Here is a 17980-nt window from a genome sequence, read left to right on the forward strand (position 1 = left end):
AAGAAATGTGTGCGATAACGTGACGAAAAATACAGTATAATGGTATAATTTCTATCTGTCTGATTTGATCGATGGAAACCAAAGTTTACCCAGTTTTGAGTAGGCAAAGAAAAAAAAATGTTTTTGACAGGAAGTTTTAGCTCGCGGGGAAACAACGCGACGGCGCTCCCGTGGACGGCCAACAGTGTCCGGGTGGAAAAACAAACAGCTAAGCTAAGCGGAGCAACCGAGGAGGAGCTCGGCTTCACTGTTACCTGGTATGTTAACTCATATTTCGGGTTTAAGTCCTGATATTTTACTCCCGGTCATCAGAAAGCTGTTTTCTAACCTATTACACCAGTAAAGGAGCGTCAGCTGCCGCAGCGTTGCTGGAACGAGTCCCCCACTTGTTGCTAACGCCTCGGCAGCTAGCCGCTGTTATCGTGCAACCTTATCGGCACCCAGCCGATAAAAAAAAAGGTGTACTCTGAGCGACGTGTTTCTTCCGTAAACAAGCAATGTTGTCAAATAAGTGCTCTGTTCTGCGTTAATCACTGCAGTGCGAAGAAGCGCCGGGTTGTTGTGACTGAAGCTCCCCGTCCGCTCCGCCGCCATGGCCGCTGCAGCTGTCGGGAGAGGTGAGCTGCTTTAAAATCCCTCTTTTTATTAAAACCGTAACTGTCATCTTTACAACTAATGTCACATTTTTTTTATTTTTTTTTTTTACCAAGGAGGCCATTTTTCTCCAATGATCTGTAAAGTCTGACATTGTAAACAGGTTTCTATGTTTGTGTCGAGCAGTGAGTCAGTGGGGGTGAAGTCCCACTGTTTACATTGATCTTCTATCCTGATCATTGTTTGGTGGGGCTGTTCGGGGGTATTGTGTCCTCATTCCCAGTAGTAGTAAGAGACAAAAGAGGGTTACAAAAAAAACTACAACCAGGATAACTTGATCTATGAAAACGTGGAGTTGTTTTACTGCACTTCCACCCCGTTGCTGCTAACAATTTGGAGGCAATCTGCTGGTCAGCTGACCAATAGTGACAATTTACTAGGAGCCGAGTTGTATTGGAATCGATTAAGGAGAATATACATAATAAAAAAGATTTTTTTTTTCTCCTGTAAAGTGCCTAAAGATGACTTGTTGTTTCAAACTGGTACTGTTGTGATTAGGGATGTATGTCATTAGTCATTTCTTAAAATCGTATCGGTTCCATAAGTGCAACTGGGCCGATATATGTTTATTTCCATCTAGTCGCCCTTTGGGCCTGTGTTTACAGAGAGGGGGGGGGGGGGGGGGGGGGGGGTACATCGCATCTCTTCCTTAAAAATAAGGAAGAGCTGCAATGTCAGCAGAGTGGTCGTTTTTCATGGTGTCGAAAGAAGACGTAAGATAAGATAAGAATTCCTTTAATGCGCCTCAATAGGGAAATTCGGTTGTGACAGACACACACAATTGTTAGTAATGAGAAAAGAAAACCGTCTAATCTAAAGTTAGCTCTAAAGAAAAACACCAGGAGTAGAATATAAGTGGAATTAAATAAATTGACCAAAGGAGAAACAGTTATTTGATAGTGGAACAATAACTCCAGCCTACAGACCTATGACACGATAATAGAGTATGCAATATGTCCATATGTACAGTTTCCATCAGGAACAAAGCTTATATAATATGCACCATGTATCACAGTCCAGCAGCATCCCAGCTAAGGCGCGTGCAAGTTACCTTGTCATTTGGGTACAGTGTAAACAATTCATGCCTGAGTCAGAGCCTGTGCAGCAATTTGTATGATTTAAACAGACATTATGTTTGTTGGGAGCGGCTAAGATCATAAAGTCTGACTGCAGCCCCGAGGAACGATCACCATGAAGTGCAGTGTGTAAGTTTAGACTCTAACCCACATTCACAAAGTCAGTTAGCATAGTTGGTACAAAATTGTACTAAATTTGACCATCACAGTATATATATATATATATATATATATATATATATATATATATATATATATATATATATATATATATATATATATAAAACGGCCCAATTTTTCACCTCATTGTATCTCTAGTTGTAATCATAAGCCTCCAACATACCTGCTAAAATTGATCCTAAAAGGATGTCTGTCTTGAGAAGAAAACAAGAACATATAGTGATAGGTAAGTACAGGAATGCGAGATAACTTAAAGGTTCTTTACAGATACTGAAACCTAACTAATGCAGAAAATGCACTAAGACAGTGCTTGTTACACACAACACTGGACAGAGACGTAATCAAGCAAGCTTTGTAGATGGAGGCGTTTGTTTTATGAAATGTTTATTTCAGCATCGGGAGAGATCGGCAAACACAAATAAGGACTCAAACACTGTTTCTGTTAGAATATAAGGCACACATTTATTATTCCCCACAGAACACAGCAACACAAAACAGCAAGCACTTCGCACATGCAAAGTAGCAAGCACTTAAAGCCTGGCAAGCTTTCAAACAGGCGTGTTGTTCTATCTCTTACCATGGTTAGGACTGGGAAGTCGGTCAGTCCGGTTAGAGCACAATCCACGTGGCCGGGCGTCCACACAACCCACGGCTGACTTCAACGACTGAGGGCGGTCCCCTCCTTTTTATACCAATAAACAAAGTATCAGATGGGAGCGAGAGTGGCCACTTCTCCCTCCCATCTGAGCTGTTCGTCCCGTTTCCAAAACAAAAAACGTTCCCAGCATCTCAGCAGTGTGTGAAGCAAAATAATATTGCAAACTCAGATAATAGCGCAAATATAAGCAAAATAAGGAATACAGAATCAGTCTTTCCCGCAACACATTGTCATAGGTTCCCACCACAAGTTAAAACAAGTTATAGCAAAATAACACATGTTGTTCTTAGTTTTATGTGAGAACAGAGCACAAGCATATATGTTGCTCTTAGTTTAAAACTAACCAGTTTTTCCCAAAATACACTGTCAAAGAACAAAAATTATTCTTTAATATATCAGCGTTTATACATCAAGGATTGAGGGAAGTTGACATGGTTTTACGTATTTAAATTTTTTTTTTAAATCTCTATTCTTCCAGGTTCTGCCACTGTGCCTATACGAGGAGCCGGAGATGGCATGGAAACCGCGAAGCCACCGGCCACACTGGAGGTCGTCACCGACGGCCCGCTCCCGGTTTTATCGGAGGTTCCTCTCCTCAAGGCAGCTAGCCCGAGTCACGGCCCAAAATCTACTCACGTCTCAGCCCCTGCTGCCCCACAGCCTCTCGGGGTGCTTTACCTGGGCAAAGTGACCAGAGAGGCCTGCACAGAAGTGGAAGCTGTGAGGATCATTGTGCCCCGAGCCGCCATCACGCGCAGCGGCCGGGCGGGCCCCGCCGAAGGGAAAGGCGAGGCAGGGCAGCAGGCCGAGGAGCAGAGCTCTCCTCCGCCAGCGGAGGACTGGAGAGGACAGCTGGAGAAGCTGCAGAACTCTGAGCGCCGGCTCCTGCAGGACAAAGAAGGCCTTTGCAATCAGCTCCGTGTGCAGACGGAGGTAAGGGGAGAAATAAAATGCTACCTGAGGCTTATGGTAACACCTGTTGAATGCGTGTTGCGCCATCATTTGCTGATAGAACGTAGCTGAAGTGCGTCTGAGTGTAAGATCTGTTTTACGTCTCTAAATCCTGCGCCAGGTGAACCGCGAACTCAAGAAGCTGTTGGTGGCTTCAGTAGGCGACGACCTGGAGTACCAGTTCGAGCGCCTTGCGCGGGAGAAAAACCAGCTCATCCTGGAGAACGAGGCTTTGGGTCGAAGCCTGGCGCACACCGCCGAGCAGCTGGAACGCAGGAGCATCCAGTGTGACGTCTGGAGGAGCAAGTTCCTCGCCAGCAGGTGGGAAAATGATCCGCGGGATTCAGCCTTCAGACTGTCTGCCCAGCTCGGCTTCAGAGGCGGTTTCTGTCAGAGACGGTCTCTGGAAGGAAAGCTTCAATCAAAACATGGTCCTCCACAGGGACGTGCAGAGACCGTTGGAGGGGCAGGTGCTCAAAGTTAAAAGAGGGCACATGGGGCACGGATTTAAAACACGATACAGAAACATACCTTGCTATACATCCGGCTGAAATGTACCAACCCATACTATAAAGAATGTAACATGGAATCAAGGGCGTAGGTTTGATTTGAACTTTGATTTGAACTTTAACCCTAGGGACACTTCATTGCTCTGACATCATTGGTCCTACGCAGTATGCATGCTCCTATTTCTTTATGCTTGACTTGAGCGTCAGGGCGCGTTTCTTCTGTCTAAAGAGAAAAGCAGTATTTCTTACTACATTTATACAAATTTTATAAGCACGACACACACTAGATGCTGTTTGTTAATCTGGTGGCCTAGTGGTTAGAGCATTGATCTTGGGTCCCAGAGATTCTGAGTTCAACTCCCACAGACTACCATTCTGGGTCCCTGAGCAAGACACTTAACCCCGATTGCTCCCCAGGCGCCGCACAGTGGCAGCCCACTGCTCACCAAGGGGATGGGTAAAGATGCAGAAGTGAATTTCTCCATTGTGAGATCAATAAAGTTCTATTATTATTATAAATTATAAAGCAGCGCCCGATCTGATGAACGTTGAATTGGGACTTTTTTCCCACTTTGAAAAAGTTTGCATTTGAACTTACCAGCAACAGAGACCTATCAATTTTTACCACCTGCAACATTCCAAACAAATTTCTTACATCATATATCTGAAGAGTAGATAACAGCTTCTCCTTACCTACATCTTCTCAGACAATTAAATTATTTCCCTAACAATAGTGAGTTGTCGATGTTTAAATGTGCAATAAATCTTAATAAATAAGGAGCATGGAGGACCCAATACTGTACTTTGAGTAAGATTGGTGACACCAAAACTGAATTGTTTCATGAGTGGTTGTCCATTTCATCACTCAATATACTATTGGTATATACTAGTAAGACTAATACAGAACAGCAGATAAAACTTTAAGATATGTTAAGGCCTATATTAAATTAATTTTACGACCATATCAACAGATTAAATACTTTTTACTTTTTTGGTGTACCAAATTACCCTCGTAATGAAGTAATATTTTATGGATTAAGTCCCTGATGATAAGAATGTCTAGCTCCGCCCCTGGTTTGCAGTAGTTTACTAATAGACAGTGTGGAAATCTTTGTACAATAAAAGCAATGTAAATAGTGTTCCTCGGTTGTATTTGTCGTAATTCTAATTCTAGAAGTAGAAATAGTGAAATAAATAGCACTATCATTTTGTGAAATCCTAATTACGCTATTATAAATAAGTAAAAGTCTAAACAAAATATAGCAGTTGTTTAGGCAGCATATAGTGTTGTTGTGTTGTATATCATATAAAAGAAATATCACCTGCTATTTATACCTGAACTGCATCAGAGGGTCAACAAAAAAATTAAACAATAATAGCAACGAAATATTGGTAAAAGGGAAACCCTCACCTTTTCTTTTTCAGGCAGCTGTGGCTAAGAATCAGAATTTTTAATAGTCTACAGTCTTTGCTTTTCCATCTTTCCAGCCGGCTTCAGAACTCCAGCCTGGCACAAAATATTTATTTTTATAAAACAGATTAGGTTTCTGTTGATAAATGCATTATACTTCAGAATGGGGTACCGCGCGCGAGGTATTTTTAGAAACACAACGTCACGATGACGTCACATCACGTGGTACGCAGTGGGGCAAACTCCGGAAACCCGCCGCTGTTTTGCTGTAAAAGAGACGTGCGTTAGCCTAGGTTTTACTCGGTAAACGACTGCTTTTTCCAAATCTAAGACCATGGTTTTTAAACATTGTTGCTATGGAACGTGCAACAGCGACTCGAGTTACGCTGATCGGCCGCATATGAAGGATGTTTTCTTCAAGACTGCCAAGGAGAAATGTGTGTGCTTGGAACACCGGGGCGGTCGGCCTACACAACAGTTCAACCCGGAAAAAGTTACCAAATTCAAGTACATATGTAGCAAGCATTTTGTCGGAGGAAAGGGCACAACCGAAGAACATCCTGACCCAATTCCAGCGACATCAAGTCAAGGTAAGAGTATTTTGGTGGCCGACATGTTAATAAAGTAGCGCCTGCTACCATGATAGCATATAGGCTATCATGATAGCAGGCGCTAACATGATAGCCTGCTACCAGGATAGCTTACTCAAAAACATTTCAAATGAGACAAACATTAAACATATACCCATTCCTGGACGGTGATTGCAAACAACAACAAAAAAAAAAAAACGGCCGACACTGCCATGATCGCCGGCGCAGGAAAAAAAAAACAAAGCTTACCGTTCGATCAACTGGCCAGTTTTCCAGTTTTTTTAAGCCCTCGAACCTCAAGCCATCGTTTGAGCTGAAGGTTGGTGTATTCTTCGACAGTTCGGCCAGTAATCCGTGCGCCTGGGACATCGTCTTGGGAAAGTTTAACGGCTGTAAAGTCGGTCATATCGCTGTTTCTGTTGCGCTTGTAATAGCTGGGTTATCCGTGCTTTCTCTCCTGTATGCCCTACCTAAGCGGCAAAAGGGGCGTTGCTCTTGAGACGGTGACGTCACGTGCGCGGTACCGTATTAGATGCTATTTTGAGATGCTAACGTTGGTTACTTACATTTCTCAAGTTCCATAAATCAAAACTCTCTCGCCTGCTTCTTTACAGAACTGCACTCAGCAGCTTTCACCTATTTTACTGCAGATAATTAGTTTCTTAACTGGGACTAGTTCCGTAGCCTAGTATTAATTGTGGTAACCACAGTATTCCTGTATGATAACTGTAAAACTGAAATCTCCGCTCCAAGCAAGCACGCAGACGGACAGACTAGAAAACAGCCAATCAGAAAGAGGGAAGGCGGGATTTAAAGCAGTATAACCAATGACAGTGGAGTTAAACAGCACAGAGCACAGTCAAGTGTGCTGCAGATTTAAAGGGACAGGTCCAATGAGGGCAGGACAGACTGGCCAGCGTGAGGCAGCGGAGCTGGGAGCTGCGAGAGAAAAAGTAGGGCAGAGTGAGGGTACGTTATGTGGATCATGTATTTTTATTATTATTATTATTCTTTTGGACATGCACCATGCACACACACACACCAACAAACACGCACACAAAAAAAAAAAAAAAAAAAAAAAAAAAAAAAAAAACTGACAAAAGGGCACTTTGGGCACCAAGGAGCAAAGGGGCAGGTGCTCAAGCCCCCTCCGCCCCCCCCTCTGCACGTCCCTGGTCCTCCATAGAACATATTCACATGTGTCCAAATAACTGTTGTCGCTTCAGAGTCATGGCAGAGGAACTGACAAACGCCAGAGCAGCTCTGCAGAGGCAGATCAGAGAGGCCCAGGGAGCGATTCAGGACCTGCTGTTGGAGAGAGAGGAGTTCTCCCGAGACATGATGCTCAGTCACAGGTGACCAAAGCACTCAATAACTACTTACTTCTGTCAGATATTCAAGTCCGGGTCTGAGAAACACGCAGATTCTGTTAAAGCAGGCCAATACTAAATGCTAACCAGCGTTGTGTTTACCCAAACAACCAACAAACAAACCAAAAAGACCAACTTCCCTTATTGGGCTAATATTGTTGTTTTTTTCTTCTATTTAAAGCATTGGTATTTACTCTTTTTTTCAAGTGTTTTATTTTTTTTTTTTAGAACTTAAACTTTTATTATTTTTGCAGAGCAATGATACAACCATTCATTAAAGGCACATGACACAAATGTTGACAGTATAAAGTTTTCCATAAAATAAACATCTTAGTCACAATTGTAGGTTCATCTTCATACAACCCAAAAATAAGGATACACTTTAGGAGGGATAGCTAGACATCATATGCCAAGAGACAAACTTGTTGGGTTTATTTACATCAACATTGCTTCAGCTGGTCCCCAGCGCAGGCTAAAAGTGTTTTTTTGAAGTCTTAATGAGTAGGTTATCTTTTCCATTTTATACAATTCCCTTACTTTTTGGACCCATAAGTCATAGGAAGGAGGCTCCAGCTGCATCCACCTTATTGTGATGCATTTCAGGGCAGCTGTAAAAAGGACATTTAACAGATATGCTTTGGCCCGTCCTTGCAAGCCATCTGGTATAATACCAAGTACCGCAACTGCAACATCCTTTGGTATAACTCCTGGGAAAATATGGTTTATAGTTCTGTACACCTCATCCCAAAAGTTTTGAAGTTTGGGGCATGACCAAAAAATGTGTGTATGATTGGGGACCGCTGAGCCACAATTTCTCCAACACAAGCTTGGTACTTTAGGATCCATCTTGGCAACCACATCTGGGGTCCTGAAATATCTGCTAATAATTTTCCATTTGTATTCCCGCCACATATTTGAGTTTGTAACTCTATGAGCCTCAATCCAGACTCCCTCCCATGCCTCGTCAGAAATTATTTTGGCCGTCTCTGCCTCCCATCTTTGTTTTGTCCAAGTGGTATCGTTAAGGTTCATTGACAGTAATGCACTATATAACTTTGCTATACATTTTTTATCTCCTCCCCCTTTCTGGTAATGGATTAGAAGGTTTTCTAATGGTGTTGGATTTAGTACTTTTTCCCAGTCCTTGTGTGCGAGCAAAAAAGAGCGCAGCTGTAAATATCTAAAGAAATCACTTTTTTGGAGATGAAAATTCCTACATAACTCTTCAAACGACATAAGATTGTTTCTGTCGATCAACTGATGCAGAAATGTAAGCCCCTGTTCAGCCCATTTAGAAAATTTTTTGTCCAAGAGATTGGGTGTGAAAGATTTAATATGTCCAATGCTTGTTAATATTGACAAACCTCTCGGTAGCTTGAAAGAAATTCGCACTTTGTTCCAAATGTCAAGTGTGGTTTTAGTCCACAATGGCAGTTCCTTTACTGGGATATCTAGAAATGGCAATACCTTTAATGGTACTGAGCACTTTGCTTGCTCAATGCTGAGCCATCTTGTTCGAGAATCCTGTTGGATCCATGAAATTAAAGGCTTTAACTGAGCTGCCCAGAAATAGTATTTTAAAACCGGAAGCTTGAGGCCCCCTTCTGTCTTACTTCTTTGTAGTGTTTTATATTTTATGCGAGGGCGCTTGCCTTGCCATATGAATTTTGATATAATTTTATCCAATTCAACGAACGTGGACTTAGGTATGCCAACTGGTAACATTTGGAACAGATACAATAATCTGGGTAACAGATTCATGCGGATGGTTTCAATGCGACCGAGGAGGGACAAAGGCAATGCTGACCATCGCTCCAGGTCTTTTTTAATTATATCCAGTGTTTTAGTGTAATTGACGTGATACAAATCATTTAATGAGAGGGGAATATTGATGCCTAGATATTTAATGCCTTCCTTTGGCCACCTAAAACCGCTCTGTTGTTTAACCCCCAGTGGAATACTGCCATTGACATCCATTGCCTCTGTCTTATCAACATTTATTTTATAGCCAGAAAAATGTCCATAAACAGAAATCATTTCCCTCAGACGTGGTATTGATGATGTAGGATCAGACAAATACAGGAGTACATCATCTGCATAAAGAGATATTTTATGTTCCTCTGTGCCAATCAAAATCCCTTTAATTTCATCATTGTCCCTGATAAGCTGGGCTAGTGGCTCGATGCTAATTGCAAACAAAAGAGGTGACAAAGGACACCCTTGCCTGCATCCACGTTCCAACTTAAAACTAGCCGACCTGAAACCATTGACTCTTACAGCCGCTTGTGGGGATAAATATAATGTATGTATCCAATCTATGAATTTGGGCCCAAATTTAAACCTCTTTAATGTTTGAATGATGTATTTCCACGACACACAATCAAAAGCCTTTTGGGCATCTAAAGATATTACAGCTGTCATAGCTTTATTTTCTTTTTGGTGAGACATAATATTTAATAACCGGCGCAGATTATTTCCATAGTGCCTCCCGACAATAAAACCGGTTTGATCTGGATGTATAATTTGATTTATTATGACATTTAATCGTCTTGCCAGAATGCCAGTTAGAATGCGTACATCCCCATTCAGCAAGGATAATGGCCGATATGACCCGCAGTCAGTGGGATCTTTACCTTCTTTATGTAGTACTACTATTGTGGCATCAGACCAGGATGGCGCCATTATTTTAGTTTCTAAAGAAAAGTGGTATGCTTCCAATAAAAGTGGGGCAACGATGTCTATGAAACATTTGTAAAATTCGTTTATGAAACCATCGGGGCCAGGACTCTTATTATTTTTAAGGGATAAGATAACATTTTTAATTTCTTCTACTTGAATTGGCTTATCTAATTGTTTAGCTACAGTATCAGATAATTCAGAAACTTGAACATTTTGTAAGTAGTCACCTATTTTATTCTCATCACTACAAGTGTCAGTGTCTCGGTATAAAACCTTGTAAAATTCAGCAAAAGTTTCAGAAATATCCTTTGGTTTTAGGATTGATTTATTGCCCGATTTCAGCTTTTGAACAACATTTGAGGACTGTTGTTTTTTAAGTCGGAAGGCCAGAAGTCTGCTCGCTCTATTTCCATTTTCATAATATTGCTGCTTAGCAAAACGAAGGTTACCTTCTATCTTTTCTGATAATAAATCTTGGAGCTCTCTACGTGATGTATTCAAATCATTCAGAATTTTGGATGCTCTAGTCTTTTTATGTTGAAGATCCAGATCTCGAATTCTATCTTCTAAATATTTCTGTTTGGCTGCTTTTTGTCTTTTTTTAGCTGTGGTGTGGGAGATGATACTACCTCTTAAATAGGCCTTTGCACAATCCCACAACATAATAGGAGATGTGTCAGGGGTGTTGTTTATGTCCAAAAAATTTTTGAGGTCAGATTTAACAAAATCAATGAATTCCTTGTCATTAAGAAGGGAGGTATTAAGTCTCCATTGCTTAAACGATGGGGTCAATCCTATATTCCACTGGAGAGTAACAGGTGCGTGGTCAGAGATTGTGATGGGCAATATTGTTATATCCTCAATTCTGTGTAGCTCAGCCTTGGAAGTAAAAAAGTAATCTATTCGCGAGTAAGATGCATGTCGGTTTGAGTAAAATGTAAAATTTCTGTCTTTTGGGTATTTGGATCGCCATACGTCCACTAATCCAGTTTCTACAGACATATTTTTAAGCATTTTACCCATCTTAGATATGGGGGTCTGAGAAGCTGGTTGCCTATCTAGGTTTGACATTACACAATTAAAATCCCCCCCCATAACCAACAGACCGGAGCTGTACTCTGCAATCATATTGAAAACTGACTTAATAAACCCTGGAGCATCTTCATTAGGGGCATATACATTTATAAAGGATACCGCTGTTCCATCAATTGTCCCATTTACCAAAATAAATCTACCCTCCTTGTCCTTATGTACTAACGTTTCAGTGAAATTAATTTGCCTATGTATTAATATAGCCACACCCCTTTTCCTTCCAGAGCAATGTGACGAATAGTAAACTTTATCAGCCCATGACTTACTTAATTTTGTATGTTCCACATCTGATAGATGTGTTTCTTGCAGCAATGCTACTTGACATTTTGATTGTTTGAGTTGCAGCAGTACTTTTTTTCTTTTCATTGGACAATGCAAACCCCTCACGTTATAACTTGTTACAGTTAATGTACTCATAACTGATTTAATTTAAAAATGTATATGTGATAGTATTGTGCTGGAGGCAGAGACGGCCATTTGACGGGTGGAGCCAAACATTTGAGCAACATGAACGATGAACACCAAGACGATACAATAAAATAGTAAGACTTTGCTGTGCCATATTGTCAAGGACTAATATTCAAATGCTCTGTTTTTTTAGTTGCAGTGAGATCCTCGGGGAACAGAAGGATCAAAGCGCAAGAAACACAATAAAAAATGAACATAGATAATATAATGCAAGGTAGTGGGTTTAAGTCCCTAGCCACCATAGAAAGCGGCAACAAACACAACCCAATGAAGATTGGATGTGTGCAAAAACAGCAAAAAAGAGAGAAATTAAGAGTGTGGAAGTTCAGGCTCCTGCAGGAGAAGTACTTTAACCACAGCATATAATCTACTAGTAATATTAACGCAACTTAATTATAATTTAGTAGTTTAACAAGGTTAGAAGTATGCACCTTTCAAACGAATCAGTATAGATAAGTGACATTGAACACAATTACAGTTGGCATTTAAGCACTAAAGACAATATTTCAAAGTTGGGATCTGCTGGACCGGATTGTGTCCTATTAGCGTTTGCGGCTTCGCTTACGTTTCAGTTCCAGTTATCGCAGTGGGGATGGTTTTCCGTATGTAGTCCATGGCTTTCACGGGATCCCGAAACTCCTTACTGTCCTCTTTGTATGTGATTTTGAGTCTTGCTGGATAAAGTAATCCGAAGCGCACATCGCCCCGTCCTCGTAAAGCTTTACGTGCCTCGGAGAAGGCTGCGCGTGCCTTGGCCACACTGGTGGTGTAATCCGGGAAGATTGCGATTCTTTTACCCTTGTAGGTCAGCGGGGCTTTTTCCCTGGCTCTTCTCAAGATGTCAGCGGCGTCTCTATCATAATGCAGCTTGGCTATGATCACCCGAGGTCTCTCTCCGTCTCCCGGTTTCGTCAGAGCGGCTGTTCGGTGTGAGCGATCGGCTTTTACATCCCGGTCCATCTGGAGGGCTTCTCTTATAATTTTAGAAACCTCTGCAGGGTTGGCGGAGTTCGGCTGTTCCTCAACGCCAACTATACGGATGTTTCCGCGTCTCATCCTCCCCTCCATGTCCTCGCACTTGTCCCGTATCTTAACCAGCTCGCTCTGAAGTTCAGTAACGGTGGTCTGCAGAGTGTTTACCTCGTCAGACCATGTAGACAATCCACCTTTCATATCTTCAATGTCCGTTTTTACTGAGGTGATTTCTGCACGAGTGGCGGTAGCATTGCTGGCTATTTCGGCCCCTCACTGCGTTGATATCAGCTCTGAGAGTGGCGAACTCTTCAGACAGCGCACTCCTCATTTCCTCCCTTATAATTTTGGAGATTTCCCCTCGCATAGAGGTTAGGATATCGGCTCTCAACTCTTCACACATACCAGGGCTCTTGGGTTGTGGGTCCTCTTCTGGAGTACGCTGCCTTGTGGATCTGGAATTAGCCATTAGCTTTGCCATGTTGCCGTCGTATTTGAATTTGCGGAGTTTATCCGCCATTTATCAAGTAAAGTCTACTGGAACGGAATTCTTTACAGTCCAACACCTCTATTAATCCGATTCAGGTCACAAATAGTGAGCAGTTGTGGTTTTTAAAGCGAAAATGTTGATAAGCCTGCAGGAGCTCTGAAAATATCCGTCTTTACTCCATCTTGGCTCACTAGCGCCCCCCTCAAGTGTTTTATAAATAAGTTTTCTCTATAAAAACTGGTGACTAGTGTTCTGCAAAAGTCTCCCCAGGGTCTGATACTTGGTCCCTTGTTTTCCTCATTTTGTATGCATCTCTTAGCCGGTATAATTCAAGCTTTTAACGACGTCTCGACACGTTTAGTCTGATGACTTTCAGACGTTTCTGTCTTTTAAAGCGCACCTGTTTGATACGTTATTCACTTGCATCCACTGCTTTACTCTGATTAATCACCAGGAGGCAGAAATACCTCCTGTTGTGTACATTTCAGGAAAGAGAAACTGCATCGATACTCTCGAGCAATCGCCTGGTTCCCTGCATCCACTAAGTTCACTGTTTTGTAATTGGGGTCATTTTTGATTTCAACCCAACCATTTAAAATCAGTTTTCTTTCTTATCAGACCTGTTGTACCATCCACTGAGCTAAAACATAATGTCCATATATGTGTTTTTGGGCGTAGATAAAGGCATTGTTTATTTGACTAGAAAAAACGCATCAGAAGGTTTTACAAGTGCTCCGGGTTGGAGATTAAAGCTCTTGAAATCGCTTCTGTTTCATATCCATGACCTTTTCTTCCATTTTGGATTTATTTTCAAGTATTGGTGTTCGTATATAGAGCTGGGAGTAGAATATCTAAACTTGTAGTTTTGTTTGTTTCAGTTCAGTTCAATTTTATTTATATGGCGCCAATTCACAACACATGTCATCTCAAGGTCTTTTATAAAGTCAAACTCAATCAAATCATCCAGACAGATTGGTCAAAAAGTTTCCTATATAAGGAAACCCAGTAGATTGCATCAACTCAACAAGCAGCATTCACTCCTGAAAGAGCGTAGAGCCACAGTGGACATTCGTCTGCATTGTCGATGGCTTTGCAGCAATCCCTCATGCTGAGCATGCATGAAGTGACAGTGGAGAGGAAATCTCCCCCTTAACAGGAAGGAAAACCTCCAGCTAATCCCAAGACTGAGTGCTGAGGGAGATCAAGCCTGCCAGACGGTGACCCTGAGGCTCTTTTGAATCACCAGTTTCTTTTAAACAGTTAGAGCCATGAGATCACTCAGACATTAAGGTTAATACAACACAAGCATTCATACTCCTTTAAATTGATCCTCTTATGCATGTTGGTTTAATGTGTTTTGGCATTGAATGTCCCAGTTATTTTGATTTTTAATGTTGCTTTCATATTATCTTGCACATCGTCTTTGTGACTGTGCCAACAGTCACAATCAAGTGCTTTATGATTGTGATTGTTGGTGCACTGTAGAAAAGTGTCTCTTTCTCCCCACACTCACCATAATAGTCGGTATTAGCAGAATGCTCATCAGTCGGAGCAAATAAGGAGATTTTGTGATGTTTAAAGCGGCTGAGGAGTTGTTATGCTGACCTTGCTTCCTCTTTGTGTTAACAGATCCCTGGAGCAGCTCCTGGTGTCGTTACAGTGGGGCAGACAGCAGACGTACTACCCTAGCGCACAGCCCCTCAGCTTCGGGGAGCTGGCTGCAGCCAATCACAAGCTAGCAGACGCCATTAACTCCCATCTATTGGGCAAAAACAACAGCAGCAGCAGCAGCAACGTGCCGAGGAGCAGCGGCGCAGCAGCTGAGCAGCTCTGCAGCACACCAGCAGAGAAGATGGCTGAGCAGGTATCGGCTTTACCTCTGCGTTTGTTACCCAACATGCATCGCTAGTTTTAGGCTCTAACAATCTATTGTTGTTTTTTTTTGTCCTCTCACTCTTAGGTGCTGAAGGTTTTAAATCCAATTTCTTGTTCAGAAAACAAGGCAGAATCTCCGCTCGGCGATCCGACCTCCCCAAACTTCCTGGGCAGCAAGAAGAGCATCGGCAGGTTCCACCCCTACACCCGCTACGAGAACATAACCTTCAACTGCTGCGAGCGCTGTACCGGCGACATCATAGTTCTCTAGATTTGCCTCATTTTCAGACTGGAAGCAACAGCGTCTGTTTTTTTTCTTTTTTTTTCTATGAAAACAAAAAACTTGCTAGCAGAACAGACGTGGCTGTTTCAATACATACAAATCCTGACTGTTTAGTTGCTATCATTTCAATTAACGGTTTTAAAACGTGTTGCTCAGCTCATTAAGTTGGTGGAAACGTAAAAATATGAGTCCGGAACCAAGGAAGCATTCAAGCTCCATCATAAATCATGTTTTTCTCACCGGAACGTGAGGTCAGAGCGAGACAGTGTTACACCGTGAACACATGCGAGCGCAGGCTTTGTTTTAACTGGAACATAAAGCTGGTGTTAATGTGCTTTTTTTTTATTGTTGAATAAAAGTCCAGGATGCAGCTGACAGGAAGTATTTGCACATAAAAACACCTCTTTTCATTCTTTTTTCCACTGTACGATGGTGCTTTGATTTTTATTTATTATCATGGAGTATATCTTGTTTTGGATGCTGTAAAAACCTTCATCAGCAGACAAAGTGAACTGATGGTACTGTGCACTGTTGCAACAGATAAAAACCCTAGTTAGATTTTTGTTTTACTGACATGTTAGATCCTCCTTTCTATCCTTTTGTTTTTTGTGCTTTAAAACACACTATGAATTTTCTTCCTGCATCGTGGAGTATTAAAAACAAGCTGTATATTTAGCTGGACAACTGCACAGTTGTGGGTATGATTTAATTTACTGTGAAACTGTATCAAAAATATCGCGAAAGCATCTTTTGTGTGTCAGACTAAAATAAAGACCAAAGAAGTTTCTACTTTTTTTAATGGATCATATTGTCATTTGTACAGCCTGCGTGAAAACAACGCGGCTACTGCAGCAGATTCCTCAGCGCCTCACATAACACAACATGTCCGTATAACTGCAGTCGTCACTCATCGTGCCACCACGTCTTGGACTTGTCTGCTCCTTTTCTCGCCTCCATCTGGCTTTTGAACGACGCGCGTACTTTCGTTGCAGCTGGCGAGCTTTTCCTGCTACTGTTTGGTCCAGCCACTCTGTCGTAATCGGATCTCTGAACCGTCTTGTTCTTCCAGATTTTCCCGGCGTCTCTTTCCTCGGGCCTCTGCAACACGTCGCCATTCTCCCTCGGTTCGCGCTTCTTCGCAGCTCTGTGATGCGAGACGTCTGGTTTCGTCCGATGCTGATGGAACCCGACGTGTTTGCGCTTCGGCACAAACTCAAAGGCTTCCTCCCATTTGCCGCCGTCTTTGATGGTCAGCATGATGCGAATCATCTGGTCCAGGGTCAGGTTTTTGGCTCCCACGTCCCAGTGAAGAAACTCGTCGAGCGGCAGGCGAGCCGTCGCTAGTTTCAGGCGCTTGGCGTTGGCCAGCGACAATCCGGACTGGATGGACCTGTCCACCATGGCTCCGATGATGTAGACCTTGGAGTGGTCAAAGCTGCGGAGCACGTTGGGGGAGTCGGCAGTGAGGTAGACGAGCTGCTCCCCGGGGAACACGTCCGCGTAGTGTCGGCCGGTGCCGGTGATGTGCAGGCGGTCCCAGGTCTCCGCGCCGTATCTCTTCAGCAGCTCCTTCATGTAGAGGCTGTCCGGCTGCAGGTTGCAGAAGTGGAGGTGAAAGGGCTCCGTGGCACGCCGGTTCCATCCTTCCACCTCCACCAGTTGGGACACGGTGTTCTCGATCTCCCGTCTGGACATGTTGGCCTCGTAGCTCATGTCGAACACGATCGGTTGACCGAAGAGCATCGCCTGCGCCGTTCTCCAGGCCAGCAGTTTGTCTAGGGAGCGGTCCCAGAACTGCAGGAACATTGTGTTTTTCAATTTGGGTCCATCGTGATCGGCTGCCTCCTCCGCACCGCCGCCCAGTTCCTTGCTCTCCCTCATCGAGGCCTCTCTGTCCGCCTTCTTCTTCTGCTGTTTCTCCTGGCGGGACACTTTGTGGCCCTCCTTGATAGCCAGGTACTTCAGGTACTTTTTCCTGGCGGACTTGGTGGTGAGCTCTGCCAGCGTCCGTACCTCATCCTCGCTCATTTCCTGAGGTACAAGCTTCCCAGCTAGACGCCACATAGAAACCAGTTCCCGAGTTGCCTCCAACGAGGAAGTGCCCTTCACATCATCACCTGCATCCTCCAGGTCACCATCACCCTCACTTGTTTCCACTTCGCGGGGGAGTTTTTGCTCCTGGAATGCAGCCCTGGATCTCATCACAGACTTCCATTTGTCCAGATCTAGAGCTTCTTTCTCCTCAGACAGATCCTCTTTAATGCCAAGGCCATCTTTTGTCAAAGGGTTACCTGTACAGTAATGACCAACAAGGATGGACTGTCTGTACGGCCTGACATCAAAGACCTGTTTGTTCGTGGATGTCAAGAATGTCCTTTTCAGAAGCAAATTACAGCATCTGGTAGAGACATGCCGCAACATTGTCATACAAAAAAATCAGTCCCTTTGAAGAAACGTTAAAAGTCCCTTTCTTCACAGAAGACTCCTGAGAGCCAATAAATATCATCCACGGGAATTATTCTCCCATCCTTGTTTCATAAAAATGTTACAAAAAGCATGTTCATCCTGTTAAGTCACATGAAATGAAAAATAGTCGTCCCGACATGTGTTTTCCTCCAGACTTCCTGGAGGAAGGTCACGGTGTCACATCCTAATGCGTCGTACTAAAACGCTGCAACGTAAACAGAGCTGGAAATTAAACAACATATTTTAAGTACGATAT

General features: G+C 42.9%; 2 protein-coding genes across 2 annotated transcripts; one reads left to right on the forward strand and one right to left on the reverse strand.

Moving 5' to 3' along the window:
• The first annotated feature begins 47 nt into the window (after positions 1–47).
• blzf1 (basic leucine zipper nuclear factor 1) lies at positions 48–16052 on the forward strand. The gene is made up of 7 exons (XM_012856009.3): positions 48–257; positions 540–617; positions 3047–3501; positions 3641–3840; positions 7256–7384; positions 14730–14964; positions 15061–16052. Exons 2-7 carry the CDS (start codon positions 593–595, stop codon positions 15244–15246), a joined length of 1230 nt encoding a protein of 409 aa, XP_012711463.2. The 5' UTR covers positions 48–257; positions 540–592; the 3' UTR covers positions 15247–16052.
• Positions 16039–17915, reverse strand: trmt10c (tRNA methyltransferase 10C, mitochondrial RNase P subunit). The gene has a single exon (XM_012856008.3). The coding sequence runs from the start codon at positions 17683–17685 to the stop codon at positions 16162–16164; it is 1524 nt and encodes a 507-aa protein (XP_012711462.3). The 5' UTR covers positions 17686–17915; the 3' UTR covers positions 16039–16161.
• Between the last annotated feature and the right edge of the window lie 65 nt (positions 17916–17980).

This window comes from Fundulus heteroclitus, chromosome 4, assembly GCF_011125445.2.
Source record: "Fundulus heteroclitus isolate FHET01 chromosome 4, MU-UCD_Fhet_4.1, whole genome shotgun sequence".
NCBI lineage: Eukaryota > Metazoa > Chordata > Actinopteri > Cyprinodontiformes > Fundulidae > Fundulus > Fundulus heteroclitus.